Source organism: Pangasianodon hypophthalmus, chromosome 29 (assembly GCF_027358585.1).
Source record: "Pangasianodon hypophthalmus isolate fPanHyp1 chromosome 29, fPanHyp1.pri, whole genome shotgun sequence".
NCBI classification, from domain to species: Eukaryota; Metazoa; Chordata; class Actinopteri; order Siluriformes; family Pangasiidae; genus Pangasianodon; species Pangasianodon hypophthalmus.
The window spans coordinates 4,499,226-4,520,392 of NC_069738.1; the positions used below are offsets into that span (position 1 = coordinate 4,499,226).

The 21,167-nt window shown below is 35.3% G+C and overlaps 1 protein-coding gene and 1 long non-coding RNA gene across 2 annotated transcripts in view; both read left to right on the plus strand.

Annotated features, from left to right (window-relative positions):
* The window catches only part of LOC113534775 (uncharacterized), a 4,416-nt gene extending 3,527 nt beyond the window's left edge, over positions 1 to 889 (plus strand). The window contains exon 3 of the long non-coding RNA XR_003403521.3: positions 1 to 889. This exon is cut by the window's left edge and continues 1,955 nt beyond it. This is a non-coding gene — a long non-coding RNA (uncharacterized LOC113534775).
* Positions 890 to 3,426: 2,537 nt separating this feature from the next.
* Positions 3,427 to 21,167, plus strand: part of gucy2ca (guanylate cyclase 2Ca) — a 40,245-nt gene continuing 22,504 nt past the window's right edge. The window contains exons 1-3 of the mRNA XM_034301410.2: positions 3,427 to 4,033; positions 17,439 to 17,551; positions 17,850 to 17,917. Of these exons, the coding sequence (XP_034157301.1) occupies positions 3,832 to 4,033; positions 17,439 to 17,551; positions 17,850 to 17,917 (383 nt within the window). The 5' untranslated portion in view covers positions 3,427 to 3,831. The remainder of the gene's footprint in view (positions 4,034 to 17,438; positions 17,552 to 17,849; positions 17,918 to 21,167) is intronic.

Here is a 21,167-nt window from a genome sequence, read left to right on the forward strand (position 1 = left end):
ATTGGTCTTTGACCTTCCTAATCAGACAGCAGCTCCCTGTGCACTGACTAACCAGAAATGTCTATAAATTGTTAATTATTGGGCCAACTTGACCTGGATTATAGTATCATTTTAAGCCAGTCCTGCTCTGTATTATGTTACTCCTCCTACACCAGAGCAATTTCTAAAGATTTCATTTTTTTTTATTAATGAACAAACCTTCTGAACTTTTTAATCCATTTATATTCCATCGCTTGTCTGTTTTTTCCTCTCTTTCGAAGTTAATAAGACAAAAAATGCAGCTTGTCATGTTACAGAGAAACAGGAATGTGTAATTTCTCTGTCCTGAAGACTTGCTCATTACATATTGACAGCTTTACCTCTTCAGCTTTACTGATACAAAATACTGACACTGGAGACTCCTTCCATACACGTTAAACCAACATCTCCTCACAGAAAACTTCACCATATCAATAGTTATACATGTTTGTTTTTGTTAAATGTTCATTATTATGCTTAGATTATGTGGAGCATCTGCCATACAAGTCCCCGTGCAAGCTGTTATTATAGAAATGATAACATATTAACCACGCGTATTAATATAAACCTGTGATTTGCAGCTCCACTACTGTTAGAGCTATATTCTCAAAAGACATATCAAAAGACATCTTTCATGTCCCATGAGCAAATACATCTGGCCATGTCAGTGAAAGCAGAGTGATTTACCATGACTAATAGCATGACCCATTAATAGCAGACGAGCTAATGGATACAATGTTAGACTGTAAATGAGGAACTACATTACAGATAGAAAATGTGAGACGCTGTAATCATTAACTGATGTGTGTAAGAATGTGTTTGACAGTGACAAGAGATGAGCCCCAGAGTGGAGGTACAGCTGCAAACAAAAATAAACAATAAATCAGTGTATTTCCCAGTCTTTACTCTAGTGTGTGTTTCCATGATGTAGTCACTATTTAGTAATAAATACAGTGCATATAATGGTTTCATGGAAGTTTTGTACCACTCATTCAGCTCCATATATCACCTTCACACACCCCACATCACACACATGCCACTTCCTTCTCCAGTTCTAACATTCAGAGTCAGGCTTTGTAATGATTAAATTATCAAGTAATGATTAAATTATCACACACTCTCCTCATAAGACATCAGGCCTGATTTGTCACACTGGATACGAACTGGTTTATTCGCAAATTATTCACTGGAATACATTTACACAATAAATGTGTTACTCTCGAAAATCCAGTCAATTTGAATAAGAAGTTTGCATCATACGTTCCTCCTGAGTTGTGTATAATTAGAATCACTCACATGAACTCCGATGAGTTAGTTATATACAGTACAAAGTACGCTGTCGAGTTTCAAACACTTATTTATTTCAATTACACACACTAATTTAATGAATATTTTATGAAATAAATCCATAAATTAAGACAAAAAATGGAGAAAAAGTTAGAGTTAGTGTGTATCTATGGTAGCATGGACACACTGCAATGGCCGAGCTGCATTACTGGTAAATTTAAGAGACGCTCTTTCACTATGTAGTTGTCATTTTCTCGTTTTTAGCTCATTATGAGCTTTTTGCTTTTAGTTTTGTGAGCGGTAATGTAAATCAGCTGTGCCGTAAATGCACTTTAATATAATTCACAGCTGATTGGAATTTATTGACATATGCATACAAGTATCAGGAAAATCAGCATTGCCGAATCTTTAGTAAATCTGATGGGAACTTTTAGTTCTGTTTTGCCTACAAAAACATTCACACATCAATTTATTAGAAGATTGATAAATGAGGCAGATTGGTTTGCTCAGTAACACTATTTGTACATAAACAGCTCAATAAATAAATACACAAAACAAATTGAAACTATATTAATATCTGAATCACTTTTAATGTACAATTCTGCCTTCAAACTTTAGGCCATGTCCCATATGATGCTGGAGGAAGAACGTGATTTAGCATCGACACTGAGCTGTGACTGTTTTGTACATTTGTAGATAACAATCAGAAATCACATAACCAAGTCTTTGATACTGAACAACTCTGAAGTTTGAGGAAAGTGTGTGATGAATTATTCATGTCGTTTAGAAGGCTGTTAGCTTGTCTTGACTTATCAGATACATTATCCTCATAGCTCCAGCTGTGAGCGTCATGGAATTTCAGACACCAGAAGATTTTTGGCTGATCAACTATATTTGAGACAAGCTGTAATAACCAGATTTTGCAAAGTGATAGCAAAGCAACTTCAGTGTCATAACCAGCAGCTGGACCATGATGAACATTTCGCTCAGACACACACTCACACTCCTGTCCATAACAAACATTTCCGTAACATGTGTCACATGTTTTTAAGTTCCCCAGGCTTTATAGTGCCTGTCCCCGGATTTGAGAAGGAAGGGGATCAAAACACTTTATGAGCTTCATGCAAACAGTTTTACGGTCACACACTTGGTTCACTTTTATAGCTAATTTATCACCTGTACACTATCTATCTGTTTACAACCACGTCAGACCTTTGATCCCTGTGCTTCTCTGAGATGCTCTTTCCACCTGGGTATATATTCTGGAAAAGTCTGTGAGTCCACAGACTACTTAGGTACATACTGTACTATATATAGACTATATATACATGGTATATCACTTCCTGTCGTTGTAGCATTGCAGATTTTAGTGACTTTTGTACCTTTATGCTGTAATATTGTAGACCACAGGATCCCAACCTCTGGCCTGGAGAACCCCCTGTCCTGCACATTTTAGCTTCAGTCCTCTAACACACCCACTTCACCTCAGAAAAAGCTGGTTAGTTGTATTAGAGTGGGAAAAACACTAAAATGTGTAGGACACGGGGGTACTCCAGGACCAGAGATGGGTAACCTGCAATGCCACTTAAACGACTCTGACTATCCCAACACCCTTCATACTGTGGTACTCGCCACTCATGTAGATAATTATGTTTGTGCGTGAAATATTGTCGTGGGATAGAGCATAAAACTAAGAACTTCACTGCATAGCGTACGCTGTTCTTGTGAACATAATAAAGCTAAACTTGAATTGAACTAGTTATAGCATGAATTATCTTTATGTTAGATCATGTGCTAGTTCATTACCCTCACCAGTATAGCACTGGAAATATAGTGGTTATGGTGAGAAAAAAAACAAAAACAACATACAATCAACAACTAATATCATAGACTTATGATATGAAACTGGTGTCTAAGTTTAGTCAAGTTTGGAATAAAAATAAATAACATCAAAAAATCATCATAATAATAATTCTGCTACAAATCTGAAGTATAGCTAACAAGTGCAAGTATATGGAGAAAAGACCCGGATGTTTTTTTATCACCTCTTCCTCCTCCCCCCTCCTCCTCCTCCCCCTCCCCGTGACGTCACCCAAGCTGGCAGGTTGTCGATTAACGCGCGAGACCAGGAGCTCGAGCGTTTCACATGAATGCGCGCGTCAATCACTTTCTCCTCAGGTGTCTGTTTTAACGACTTTTTTTTTTTTTTTTTTAAGTTTTAAACTATATAAAAACTCTCATACAGAGAAATAAACTTATGCGTTCTGTCACCTGAAGGATTATTTTGCTGTAAACTATGTAGGGAATTATTTTTTTGGCGGTTAGAGTGACTTTTTTTTTTGATGTTACAGTTATAAAAAAAAATCTCAGAGACGTTATTTTGCAGTGTAACGGTCATTTTTTTAAATAAACAGCGAGGCATGACGTGAAAAGTAGCAGCTCTAACTGGATAGTAGGTTCATTTCTGCCGTGGTGTAGAGGTCAGGAGCGGTATTTCGAGGCTGTTGGCCGGGTTTTGAGTTTGACATGCTGGGTGTGTTGTGGCTGGCGGGCTGCTCGGCGCTGCTGGCCCTGACGGCCGGGTTCAACGCGGAGAGATGCAGAAATTTATCGGTGTCCTTAAACGTGGTGCTGCTGGAGGATGAAGATTCACTGTGGAGCTTAAAGTATGTTCGCTTTGCTGTGGAAAAAGCCATCGAGGCGGAAAATCAAATTAATAACCTAACAGGTGAGTGTTATTTACTTTCATTAGTCTAACATTTAAACAGACACAACAGGTAAGATATACTATATATATACATCACACATGTGATCATAATATACATCACACACGTGATTATAACACTGTATACATCACACACGTGATTATAATACTGTATACATCACTCACGTGATTATAATACTGTACACATCACACACGTGATTATAATACTGTATACATCACACACGTGATTATAATATACATCACACAAGTGATTATAATACTGTATACATCACACACGTGATTATAATACTGTATACATCACACACGTAATTATAATATACATCACACAAGTGATTATAATACTGTACACATCACACACGTGATTATAATACTGTATACATCACACACGTGATTATAATACTGTACACATCACACACGTGATCATAATATACATCACACACGTGATTATAATACTGTATACATCACACACGTGATTATAATACTGTATACATCACACACGTGATTATAATACTGTACACATCACACATGTGATCATAATATACATCACACACGTGATTATAACACTGTATACATCACACACGTGATTATAATACTGTATACATCACACATGTGATTATTATACTGTATACATCACACACGTGATCATAATACACATTACACATGTGATTAAAACACTGTATACATCACACACGTGATTATAATACTGTATACATCACACACGTGATCATAATACACATTACACATGTGATTATAATACTGTATACATCACACATGTGATTATTATACTGTATACATCACACACGTGATTATTATACTGTATACATCACACACGTGATTATAATACTGTATACATCACACATGTGATCATAATATACATCACACACGTGATTATAACACTGTATACATCACACACGTGATTATAATACTGTATACATCACACATGTGATTATAATACTGTATACATCACACACGTGATCATAATACACATTACACATGTGATTAAAACACTGTATACATCACACACGTGATTATAATACTGTATACATCACACGTGATCATAATACACATCACACAAGTGATTATAATACTGTATACATCACACATGTGATTATTATACTGTATACATCACACGTGATCATAATACACATCACACAAGTGATTATAATACTGTATACATCACACACGTGATTATAATACTGTATACATCACACGTGATCATAATACACATTACACATGTGATTATAATACTGTACACATCACACAAGTGATTATAATACTGTATACATCACACACGTGATTATAATACTGTACACATCACACACGTGATTATAATACTGTACACATCACACACGTGATTATAATACTGTACACATCACACGTGATCATAATACTGTACACATCACACACGTGATTATAATACTGTACACATCACACACGTGATTATAATACTGTACACATCACACAAGTGATTATAATACTGTACACATCACACACGTGATTATAATACTGTACACATCACACACGTGATTATAATACTGTACACATCACACACGTGATTATAATACTGTATACATCACAAACGTGATCATAATACTGTACACATCACACACGTGATTATAATACTGTATACATCACACAAGTGATTATAATACTGTATACATCACACACGTGATTATAATACTGTACACATCACACACGTGATTATAATACTGTATACATCACACACGTGATCATAATACTGTACACATCACAAACGTGATTATAATACTGTATACATCACACATGTGATCATAATATACATCACACAAGTGATTATAATACTGTACACATCACACACGTGATCATAATACTGTATACATCACACACGTGATTATAATACTGTATACATCACACACGTGATCATAATACTGTATACATCACACACGTGATCATAATACTGTACACATCACACACGTGATTATAATACTGTACACATCACACAAGTGATTATAATACTGTACACATCACACACGTGATCATAATACTGTATACATCACACACGTGATCATAATACTGTATACATCACACACGTGATCATAATACTGTATACATCACACACGTGATTATAATACTGTATACATCACACAAGTTATTATAATACTGTATACATCACACACGTGATTATAATACTGTACACATCACACACGTGATTATAATACTGTACACATCACACACGTGATTATAATACTGTATACATCACACGTGATCATAATACTGTATACATCACACAAGTGATTATAATACTGTATACATCACACATGTGATTATAATACTGTACACATCACACACGTGATTATAATACTGTATACATCACACACGTGATCATAATACTGTACACATCACACACGTGATCATAATACTGTATACATCACAAACGTGATTATAATACTGTATACATCACACAAGTTATTATAATACTGTACACATCACACACGTGATCATAATACTGTATACATCACACACGTGATTATAATACTGTATACATCACACACGTGATCATAATACTGTATACATCACACACGTGATTATAATACTGTATACATCACACATGTGATCATAATATACATCACACAAGTGATTATAATACTGTACACATCACACACGTGATTATAATACTGTACACATCACAAGTGATTATAATACTGTACACATCACACAAGTGATTATAATACTGTACACATCACACACGTGATTATAATACTGTACACATCACACAAGTGATTATAATACTGTATACATCACACATGTGATTATAATACTGTACACATCACAAGTGATCATAATACTGTATACATCACACAAGTTATTATAATACTGTATACATCACACATGTGATCATAATATACATCACACAAGTGATTATAATACTGTACACATCACACACGTGATCATAATACTGTATACATCACACACGTGATTATAATACTGTATACATCACACATGTGATCATAATATACATCACACAAGTGATTATAATACTGTACACATCACACACGTGATCATAATACTGTATACATCACACATGTGATTATAATACTGTATACATCACACATGTGATTATAATACTGTACACATCACACACGTGATTATAATACTGTATACATCACACAAGTGATTATAATACTGTACACATCACACACGTGATCATAATACTGTATACATCACACACGTGATTATAATACTGTATACATCACACACGTGATCATAATACTGTATACATCACACACGTGATTATAATACTGTATACATCACACATGTGATTATAATACTGTATACATCACACACGTGATTATAATACTGTATACATCACACACGTGATTATAATACTGTACACATCACAAGTGATCATAATACTGTATACATCACACATGTGATTATAATACTGTATACATCACACATGTGATTATAATACTGTATACATCACACACGTGATCATAATACTGTATACATCACACACGTGATTATAATACTGTATACATCACACACGTGATTATAATACTGTACACATCACAAGTGATCATAATACTGTATACATCACACACGTGATTATAATACTGTATACATCACACATGTGATTATAATACTGTATACATCACACACGTGATTATAATACTGTATACATCACACATGTGATTATAATACTGTATACATCACACACGTGATCATAATACTGTATACATCACACACGTGATTATAATACTGTATACATCACACATGTGATTATAATACTGTATACATCACACATGTGATTATAATACTGTATACATCACACACGTGATCATAATACTGTATACATCACACACGTGATTATAATACTGTATACATCACACACGTGATTATAATACTGTATACATCACACATGTGATTATAATACTGTATACATCACACATGTGATTATAATACTGTATACATCACACACGTGATCATAATACTGTATACATCACACACGTGATTATAATACTGTATACATCACACACGTGATTATAATACTGTACACATCACAAGTGATCATAATACTGTATACATCACACACGTGATTATAATACTGTATACATCACACACGTGATTATAATACTGTACACATAACACACGTGATTATAATACTGTATACATCACACATGTGATCATAATATACATCACACAAGTGATTATAATACTGTACACATCACACACGTGATCATAATACTGTATACATCACACACGTGATTATAATACTGTATACATCACACACGTGATCATAATACTGTATACATCACACACGTGATTATAATACTGTATACATCACACAAGTTATTATAATACTGTATACATCACACACGTGATTATAATACTGTACACATCACACACGTGATTATAATACTGTACACATCACACACGTGATTATAATACTGTATACATCACACAAGTGATTATAATACTGTACACATCACACAAGTGATTATAATACTGTACACATCACAAGTGATTATAATACTGTACACATCACACACGTGATTATAACACTGTACACATCACACACGTGATTATAACACTGTACACATCACACACGTGATTATAATACTGTACACATCACACACGTGATTATAATACTGTATACATCACACATGTGATCATAATATACATCACACACGTGATTATAACACTGTATACATCACACACGTGATTATAATACTGTACACATCACACACGTGATTATAACACTGTACACATCACACACGTGATTATAATACTGTATACATCACACACGTGATTATAATACTGTATACATCACACACGTGATTATAACACTGTATACATCACACACGTGATTATAATACTGTATACATCACACACGTGATTATAACACTGTATACATCACACACGTGATTATAATACTGTACACATCACACACGTGATTATAACACTGTATACATCACACACGTGATTATAATACTGTATACATCACACACGTGATTATAATACTGTACACATCACACACGTGATTATAACACTGTATACATCACACACGTGATTATAACACTGTATACATCACACACGTGATTATAATACTGTACACATCACACACGTGATTATAATACTGTATACATCACACAAGTTATTATAATACTGTACACATCACACGTGATTATAATACTGTACACATCACACATGTGATTATAACACTGTACACATCACACACGTGATTATAATACTGTATACATCACACACGTGATTATAACACTGTATACATCACACACGTGATTATAACACTGTATACATCACACACGTGATTATAATACTGTACACATCACACACGTGATTATAACACTGTACACATCACACACGTGATTATAATACTGTATACATCACACACGTGATTATAACACTGTATACATCACACACGTGATTATAACACTGTATACATCACACACGTGATTATAATACTGTACACATCACACACGTGATTATAATACTGTACACATCACACACGTGATTATAACACTGTACACATCACACACGTGATTATAATACTGTATACATCACACAAGTGATTATAACACTGTATACATCACACACGTGATTATAATACTGTATACATCACACACGTGATTATAATACTGTACACATCACACACGTGATTATAATACTGTACACATCACACACGTGATTATAATACTGTACACATCACACGTGATTATAATACTGTATACATCACACAAGTGATTATAATACTGTATACATCACACATGTGATTATAATACTGTATACATCACACGTGATTATAATACTGTATACATCACACACGTGATTATAATACTGTACACATCACACGTGATTATAATACTGTATACATCACACATGTGATTATAATACTGTATACATCACACACGTGATTATAATACTGTATACATCACACATGTGATCATAATATACATCACACAAGTGATTATAATACTGTACACATCACACACGTGATCATAATACTGTATACATCACACACGTGATTATAATACTGTATACATCACACACGTGATCATAATACTGTATACATCACACACGTGATTATAATACTGTATACATCACACATGTGATTATAATACTGTACACATCACAAGTGATCATAATACTGTATACATCACACACGTGATTATAATACTGTATACATCACACATGTGATTATAATACTGTATACATCACACATGTGATTATAATACTGTATACATCACACACGTGATCATAATACTGTATACATCACACACGTGATTATAATACTGTATACATCACACACGTGATTATAATACTGTACACATCACAAGTGATCATAATACTGTATACATCACACATGTGATTATAATACTGTATACATCACACATGTGATTATAATACTGTATACATCACACACGTGATTATAATACTGTATACATCACACATGTGATTATAATACTGTATACATCACACACGTGATTATAATACTGTATACATCACACACGTGATCATAATACTGTATACATCACACACGTGATTATAATACTGTATACATCACACATGTGATTATAACACTGTACACATCACACACGTGATCATAATACTGTACACATCACACACGTGATTATAATACTGTACACATCACACACGTGATTATAATACTGTATACATCACACATGTGATTATAATACTGTATACATCACACATGTGATTATAATACTGTATACATCACACACGTGATCATAATACTGTATACATCACACACGTGATTATAATACTGTATACATCACACACGTGATTATAATACTGTACACATCACAAGTGATCATAATACTGTATACATCACACACGTGATTATAATACTGTATACATCACACACGTGATTATAATACTGTATACATCACACATGTGATTATAATACTGTATACATCACACATGTGATTATAATACTGTATACATCACACACGTGATCATAATACTGTATACATCACACACGTGATTATAATACTGTATACATCACACACGTGATTATAATACTGTACACATCACAAGTGATCATAATACTGTATACATCACACACGTGATTATAATACTGTATACATCACACACGTGATTATAATACTGTACACATCACACACGTGATTATAATACTGTATACATCACACATGTGATCATAATATACATCACACAAGTGATTATAATACTGTACACATCACACACGTGATCATAATACTGTATACATCACACACGTGATTATAATACTGTATACATCACACATGTGATCATAATATACATCACACAAGTGATTATAATACTGTACACATCACACACGTGATCATAATACTGTATACATCACACACGTGATTATAATACTGTATACATCACACACGTGATCATAATACTGTATACATCACACACGTGATTATAATACTGTATACATCACACAAGTTATTATAATACTGTATACATCACACACGTGATTATAATACTGTACACATCACACACGTGATTATAATACTGTATACATCACACAAGTGATTATAATACTGTATACATCACACACGTGATTATAACACTGTACACATCACACAAGTGATTATAATACTGTATACATCACACAAGTGATTATAATACTGTATACATCACACACGTGATTATAATACTGTACACATCACACAAGTGATTATAATACTGTATACATCACACACGTGATTATAACACTGTACACATCACACATGTGATTATAATACTGTATACATCACACAAGTGATTATAATACTGTATACATCACACACGTGATTATAACACTGTACACATCACACACGTGATTATAATACTGTATACATCACACAAGTGATTATAATACTGTATACATCACACACGTGATTATAATACTGTACACATCACACAAGTGATTATAATACTGTACATATCACAAGTGATTATAATACTGTACACATCACACACGTGATTATAATACTGTACACATCACACACGTGATTATAACACTGTACACATCACACACGTGATTATAACACTGTACACATCACACACGTGATTATAATACTGTACACATCACACACGTGATTATAATACTGTATACATCACACATGTGATCATAATATACATCACACACGTGATTATAACACTGTATACATCACACACGTGATTATAATACTGTACACATCACACACGTGATTATAACACTGTACACATCACACACGTGATTATAATACTGTATACATCACACACGTGATTATAATACTGTATACATCACACACGTGATTATAACACTGTATACATCACACACGTGATTATAATACTGTATACATCACACACGTGATTATAACACTGTACACATCACACACGTGATTATAATACTGTACACATCACACACGTGATTATAATACTGTATACATCACACATGTGATCATAATATACATCACACACGTGATTATAACACTGTATACATCACACACGTGATTATAATACTGTACACATCACACACGTGATTATAACACTGTACACATCACACACGTGATTATAATACTGTATACATCACACACGTGATTATAATACTGTATACATCACACACGTGATTATAATACTGTACACATCACACACGTGATTATAACACTGTATACATCACACACGTGATTATAATACTGTATACATCACACACGTGATTATAATACTGTACACATCACACACGTGATTATAACACTGTATACATCACACACGTGATTATAACACTGTATACATCACACACGTGATTATAATACTGTACACATCACACACGTGATTATAATACTGTATACATCACACAAGTTATTATAATACTGTACACATCACACGTGATTATAATACTGTACACATCACACAAGTTATTATAATACTGTACACATCACAAGTGATTATAATACTGTACACATCACACACGTGATTATAATACTGTATACATCACACACGTGATTATAATACTGTACACATCACACACGTGATTATAATACTGTACACATCACACACGTGATTATAACACTACACATCACACACGTGATTATAATACTGTATACATCACACACGTGATTATAACACTGTATACATCACACACGTGATTATAACACTGTATACATCACACACGTGATTATAATACTGTACACATCACACACGTGATTATAATACTGTACACATCACACACGTGATTATAATACTGTACACATCACACGTGATTATAATACTGTATACATCACACAAGTGATTATAATACTGTATACATCACACATGTGATTATAATACTGTATACATCACACGTGATTATAATACTGTATACATCACACACGTGATTATAATACTGTACACATCACACGTGATTATAATACTGTATACATCACACATGTGATTATAATACTGTATACATCACACAAGTGATTATAATACTGTATACATCACACATGTGATTATAATACTGTACACATCACACACGTGATTATAATACTGTACACATCACACACGTGATTATAACACTGTACACATCACACACGTGATTATAACACTGTACACATCACACACGTGATTATAATACTGTATACATAACTCACGTGATTATAACACTGTATACATCACACACGTGATTATAATACTGTATACATCACACACGTGATTATAATACTGTACACATCACACACGTGATTATAATACTGTATACATCACACACGTGATTATAATACTGTACACATCACACGTGATTATAATACTGTACACATCACACACGTGATTATAATACTGTATACATCACACAAGTGATTATAATACTGTATACATCACACGTGATTATAATACTGTATACATCACACAAGTGATTATAATACTGTATACATCACACGTGATTATAATACTGTATACATCACACGTGATTATAATACTGTATACATCACACAAGTGATTATAATACTGTATACATCACACGTGATTATAATACTGTATACATCACACGTGATTATAATACTGTATACATCACACAAGTGATTATAATACTGTATACATCACACACGTGATTATAATACTGTACACATCACACGTGATTATAATACTGTACACATCACACGTGATTATAATACTGTACACATCACACACGTGATTATAATACTGTATACATCACACACGTGATTATAATACTGTACACATCACACACGTGATTATAATACTGTACACATCACACGTGATTATAATACTGTACACATCACACACGTGATTATAATACTGTATACATCACACGTGATTATAATACTGTATACATCACACGTGATTATAATACACATTACACATGTGATCATAAATTAAAAGGAAATTAAAGGAAAAAATGTTCCAGGATATGATGCCCTATTAAATTTCTAAATTTGTAACTAATTAAAAAGTGACCTTTATTGTTGTATCTGCATATAGCCTATTGTTAAAGTGCAGTGAAGGAAAATTTGTATTCTTTATATCCATATTTAATTCATTTTTTTGTACATTTATCTGTTTTTAGTTAAAGTATACAAAAGTTACAGTCCACTGACAGTAATCACAAATAATATCTTTGAAAGTAATTTTTAAGCTCACTGGAAACAGTAGTTTCTGTTTGTAACAGTGGCCTGAGAATTTAGTCTCATTCTCATTTTTTCATTTCTTTTTTTCTTTCTACTATAAAATGTGTGCTTGGTTTAAAGGTTTAAACTAATTATATGATTTTGCTATTGTATATGAAAACCTGCTGTATTTTGAAAGTAATACATAAATAAGAATTATACTATAAAGATAAATATTAAATATCAGCAAGGAATAAAACACTTGGGGGCGTTAAGTCAAGTGGCTTTATTGTCATTTCAGCCACAGACAGCTCGTACAGTACACAGTGAAACGAAACAACGTTCCTGCAGGAACATGGTGCTACACAAAGAACTACATGAGACTACACGTGACTACATAAAGTGCACGTGCAAACGTGTGCAAACAGGACAAGACAGTACAGTAAATACTAAAACAGGACAACAGGCACAGTAAGAGACATGTAGTGTCGAAGTGTCCAATATAACAGGTAGTGCAAAAGAATAACAATTTAATAAAATGCTGTGAATGGATACGTAAGAACCATGACATAGTATTCAGCAGATGAGCTTATACCATATATGGACATAGCAGTTGTTGGGGTAGCAGCCAGGTAGAGAGTTTAGTAATGACAAGAATTATATACAATATTTTTATAAATATAGTAGCAGCAAAAAGATGCAGAAATGGGCAAAAATTGCAGAGGGAGTGTGAAAGTGTTCAGCTGAGTGTGTGTGTGTGTGTGTGTGTTCTGTCAGTCCAGTGTCTGAGCGTTGAGGAGTCTGATGGCTTGGGGGAAGAAACTGTTACGCAGTTTGGCCGTGAGGCCCGAATGCTTCGGTACCGTTTGCCAGACGGCAGGAGGGTGAAGAGTTTGTGTGAGGGGTGTTTGCTGGTGGCTTTGTGGATGCAGTGTGTGGTGTAAATGTCTGTGATGGAGGGAAGAGAGACCCCGATGATCTTCTCAGCTGTCCTCACTATCCGCTGCAGGGTCTTGCGATCCGAGACGGTGCAATTTCCAAACCAGGCAGTGATGCAGCTGCTCAGGAGGCACTCGATATTCACTCTGTAGAATATGGTGAGGATGGGGGGTGAGAGATGGGCTTTCCTCAGCTTTCGCGGAAAATAGAGACGCTGCTGAGCTTTCTTGGTTGTGGAGCTGGTGTTGAGGGACCATGTGAGGTTCTCCGCCGGGTGATCACCAAGGAATTTGGTGCTGTTGATGATCTCCACAGAGGAGCCGTCGATGTTCAGCGGAGAGTGGTCGCTCCATGCTCTCTTTGCAGTCAGCAACTGTCTCTTTAGTTTTGTGCACATTCAGAGACAGGTTGTTGGCTCTGCACCAGTCCATTAGCCGCTGCACCTCGTCTCTGTATGCTGACTCGTCGTTCTTGCTGATGAGACCCACCACGGTCGTGTCATCAGTGAACTTGATGATGTGGTTCGAGCTGCGCATCGCTACACAGTCGTGCGTCAGCAGAGTGAACAGCAGTGGACTGAGCACACAGCCCTGGGGGGCCCCAGTGCTCAGTGTGGTGGTGTTGGAGATGCTGTTCCCGATCCGGACTGACTGAGTCATGTCTCCCTGTCAGGAAGTCCAGGATCCAGCTGCAGAGGAAGGTGTTCAAGCCCAGCAGGTTCAGCTTTCCAGTCAAGTGCTGAGGAATGATTGTGTTAAATGCTGAACTGAAGTCTATGAACAGCATTCGAACGTACGTGTCCTTTTTGTCCAGGTGGGTGAGGGCCATGGAGGATGGTAGTGATGCCATCATCTGTTGAGCGGTTGTTGAGTGGTGTGCTGTTATAAGAAAATATTTAACAAAGCACAGTTAGTGTTACCATCCCAAAGTGGATTATTTTCCTTTAACAGCACATTCTGAAGTGTTTTGTTCCACTTATATCACAGCAATTTGACAGCGATTAGCCTGAAATAATTAACTTATTAATGAATGACATATCATAAGTTTGATCCATCTGTAGTCACATTTAATGTTATGAAACATCAGTGATTACTTGTAACAATTATTTAGCAAATATAGGAACACAATAGTTTTATTGCACTTTATCATTTTATTCTATTTAAACAACCTTGTGTATTATAAGTCACTGTAATCAAATGTATCTTTAGTGTCCAAATGATTAAAGTACTTGTGATTTACTGCAGCAGAGTCAATAAAAAAACGATATCTAATGTAAGTCCAGAAGGAGGAGGCATGGTTTAGTGTGAGTCTGCATTGGCACAGAGGTGTTTGTGCACAAGCAAGTGTGGTAATGACTTATGTGGCGAATAATACGAATATTGTCCCATGTACGGAATATTCATGCGATTCATCTCTCTTAGCATGTGTGTTCTCAGCTATAAATTGAAGGAAAACAACAACGTCTCTGTTACTCTGTGGGTGGCATTTACATAAAGTTTTGCATGGTTTGCGTCTACTCGTCCCATCAGAGAGAAGCATCACTACATATAAAGTACTCTTCTGTCTGATCGCCTTTATCGTATGATAAAACATTTCTATCCTGATGTACATGGCCATTTCCAGGATGACTCCGCCCCTACCCACAGGGCACGAGGGCCAATTGATGAGGATGAAAATGATGTGAATCATATGCTATGGCCTTCACACTCACCACATCTCAGTACAATTGTTCAGCTATGAGAGATTTTGAAGCGACGTTTCAAAAGCGTCTATTTTTTAAGCTTTAATTTGTCACCTGCCTGTAACTGTAGCTAGGCTCATGAATATTACAGTTGATATAATCACAATTAAAGATTTATTGTGCATGTAATTGTGTAATGTCTGATCTTTTAAAACAGGCCTGAACTTCAGGATCACAAGCAACTTCCGAGGGTTTAACACCACGTATTACAGACGCCGAGGGTGCGGGAGCAGCACGTGTGAAGGAGTGGAGATCCTCAAATCGCTACATGTGAGTTCTGCTGACGTGCTCGGTATTGTCTGCTAGTGCAACCAAGTAAAACCAGAAAGAAATCAGAGTTATATATTCATATCTTTAAGTAAGTCTTTTAAAGTTAAAGGCCTTTCTTTGAGTTTCAGGGTGTGTGAGGATGAAAATGAAATGGTTTTGTTTAGTGATTGATTCTCCAACCTGTCCTGCTTGCATACTCTAGCTTTCAGTATGGATTTAAAACTTGTGTCATTTGTAGTGGGACATGTTTCTCTTTCTGAGTGTCGTGTGTGTGTGTGTGTGTGTGTGTGTTTCCCAGAACACCAGTGAGGTCGGCTGTGCGATGCTTGGACCTTCCTGTACATACGCCACGTTCCAGCTGGTGGAGTGAGTATTTTGGCGCAAAACAGTGTAACTTGATAAGCGTTATTCCAACAAACCCAGCGGTATTCCAACAAATCCCTTTTGCTGGATATTTATCTCTCTGCTCTCATTGGTTGTCCTTTTATTTTATATCCTATTCCGACAGGAACGTCTTGTGTGCGACACCCTGAAATATTTAGAATAACTTCTAAAAACCAACAGATTCACACTATTATGTTTACAGTTCTAGTTCAACGTGTAAAGAAATTGCCAGGAAATGTTTTCTGCCAATGTTTTCTGTTGATTAACTTGACCCAATCTTTTAATATCCACATTAAAGCATGCTGGCTTCCACATAGACAACAGCTGTAAATTAGGGATTGTTAGGATTCTGTTCATCTTGTTTTCCCATGAATTCCAATCCCAGGGACTATAAAGCGCAGTATAAAGCCTGAATAAAGGTCGTAGATTTATGAGTGTGCGTATAATCCTATTTGCTCAGGCGTGCTGTCTGCTAGATACTGGTGGGGCGTTTGGAAATTAACCGTGGAAGTACACATAAACACATGTATGTTCTCTTTTAATGGAAAAGTTATCAATGTTATTCGTTTTAATGACAAACAAATTCAGTTTTCAACTTTTAAAAGCTGATGTATCAAATCCAGGGTTACATTATGTAACTTCCACCAAGATTATAGCCGTTATTCAGAATTGGACTATCTGTGCTGGTCATCGCTAATCAGCAGATTTCCAAGAAGTTTATGAGAGGCACAGACACTTATTTATCAGCTTCTGATAGACTTTTGAACCAGTCTGGGCATTGGTGGACTCTATTAAACATTTTATTTATTTATTTATTAATTTGAATTTTTTTTTTTTTTTTGGCCCAGTGCTGAACATAGCTGTGCACTCAGATCGACAGCGTAAATCAGATCTGATCCTGTCAATAACAAAATGAAAAATAAACGCATGTAAATTCAGGACGTAGATAAATAAAAATGGCCGACTGTCATTTGAAGCTACAGTGAACCTCCTCAGTGGATGACAAATAAACCGAGTTGCATCGGGAGCACAAGTGCCTGTGCATTCTAAATTCAAAGAACTAACACAACCGCAAAGACACAGAAAAGTTCTGGGGTGCAGCGTCCGAATCAGTGAATCCGTTCAAGGAGTTCAGGTTTGTTTTGCTGTCACTGCTTCCTTCCTTGTGTTGTGAAAGTAAGTTGAGTGTGTTCATTTCACTTCAGCAATAACTTCATTTGGGTAATGTGTGTTTCTTAGTTGGTAGTGTGTGAACAGCTTAGAACATGGCACCTTTTGTTTGAACACACACATTTTTCAAGTGAGCAAAAATATTGGAAGATGTGACTGACAGGTGCTTCTTGCTGCCTGTTAGATTCATTTTACATTTACATTTATGACATTTGGCAGATGCCCTTTTCCAGAGCGACTTACAATTATCTCATTTATACAAGTGAGCAGTTGAGGGTTAAGGGCCTTGCTCAAGGATTTGAACTCACAACCTTCCAATCAGGAGTCCAACATCTTAACCCCCGAGCTACCACTTTCCCCCTTCCACTTCAATGTTTAAACAATTAATAGCTCTGAATGTCTACTCTTGGTTTGATCCCCAGGATCTGCCTGTGAACGCTTTTTTTTTTGTTAAAATAAGATAAACCAACATGAAGACCAGAGAGCTGCCTATGGGAGAAAAGCAATCCATTTTGAAGCTGAGAGAAGAGGGAAAATCAATCAGAGCCATTGCACAAACACTGAGCATAGCCAATACAACAATTTGGAATATCCTGAAAAAGAAAGAAACCACTGGTGTACTAACAACCAGACATCGAACAGGTCTGCCAAGAAAAACAACAGCAGAGCTGTGAAGAACAACCCAGAAACATGGGTATATGCTAAATGGGACTGTATATGCAAAATGCGCAATCCCTAGCTATATTAGCTTCTTCCCTTGGTGAATATAAGATTATGAATATTGTCATCTGACTGTGCTGTGGCTAGTGTTTGGATATTTTTGACATCCTGGATATTGACTTTCAGATTGTTGTTTGATCGTGAAACATGATGATCAATGCCTCTACAAACACACTCTTATTTAAAGTGCATCTCCAAATCTCATGCAGTATCTCTTACTGTCTCTAGGCTTGCAGATTTTGTTTGCTCTGCATCAGTTTCTATGTATTTTAAATAAATGAAAAGGCTTATTGAGCCACTGTGCTGAGCGACTGCAGTTTGCTCTACCTGTACGTGTGTGTGAGTAATCTATGGATCAGCACTCAATACACTCTTTGTTGCTAGGTTTGCCAACTTTGTTTCTATGTATTTTAAATAAATGTAAAAAAGGTACATTGGAGTTGGAGGCTGCAGTAGTAGTTGCACTGTGTGTACATGTGCATGTGAACTATAGATTAGAAAGCTGTATACAGTTGGTTCTGCGTCCTCATCGCCTCTGTAGACGCTGTCAGTGGATGCATATAGAAAAGCCAGTATGATTTGACAAGGTAGAGAAGGCCAGCCCTTTAAAATGTAATTAAACTAATGCTTAACATGCCTGATACAACTGCAATATTCATCTAATTTAAGTTAAACCATACATTCAAATAAAAAAAAAAACAGGATAACTAGGAAAAAAATCTCCTAGTTATTCTGTATACTGAGTTTTAGTAGCAAACTGAACCTCATGATTCACTAGAGATAGGTAAGGAGGGATTTACTGAGTTTATGCTTTGATTTAAAATATGCGAAGAAGTTTGAATACAAATTTATTACTGAAATCTCACAGCTGCATTTCTTGCTACACCAAATTGACCATCGTGAGGTGGTCCAGGAACCTACAGGGGTCTGTGAAGCGTAACCAAGAGTCTGTGATTTTTTTAATTTGTTGCAGTGATGGAAACCTCAAAATATTTTTTAAAATCAAGTTTAGTATGTCTATAAACAATGTCACCTAAAATTTAAAAAATTTTAATTAATGGGCTCTGTGGTTTGAAAGTTCAGAAATAATTACATCCAATAAAAAACTGTACACGTTTAAATAATGTGCCGACTTTTTAAAAAATAAACAAATATATGCTCAAAGGGTCCATGATTTTTATTTTTTTTCAAACTTAAAATGGTCCTGTATAAAATTTAAAAATTAGTTCATTAGACTCTCTTAACTGTTTTGTAACATTTTAACACCAGTTGCTTTTCGTTAAATCTAAACTAATTATTCACACAGAGAAGCAATCTGCTTTCTCACTGTCTTGCGCTACAG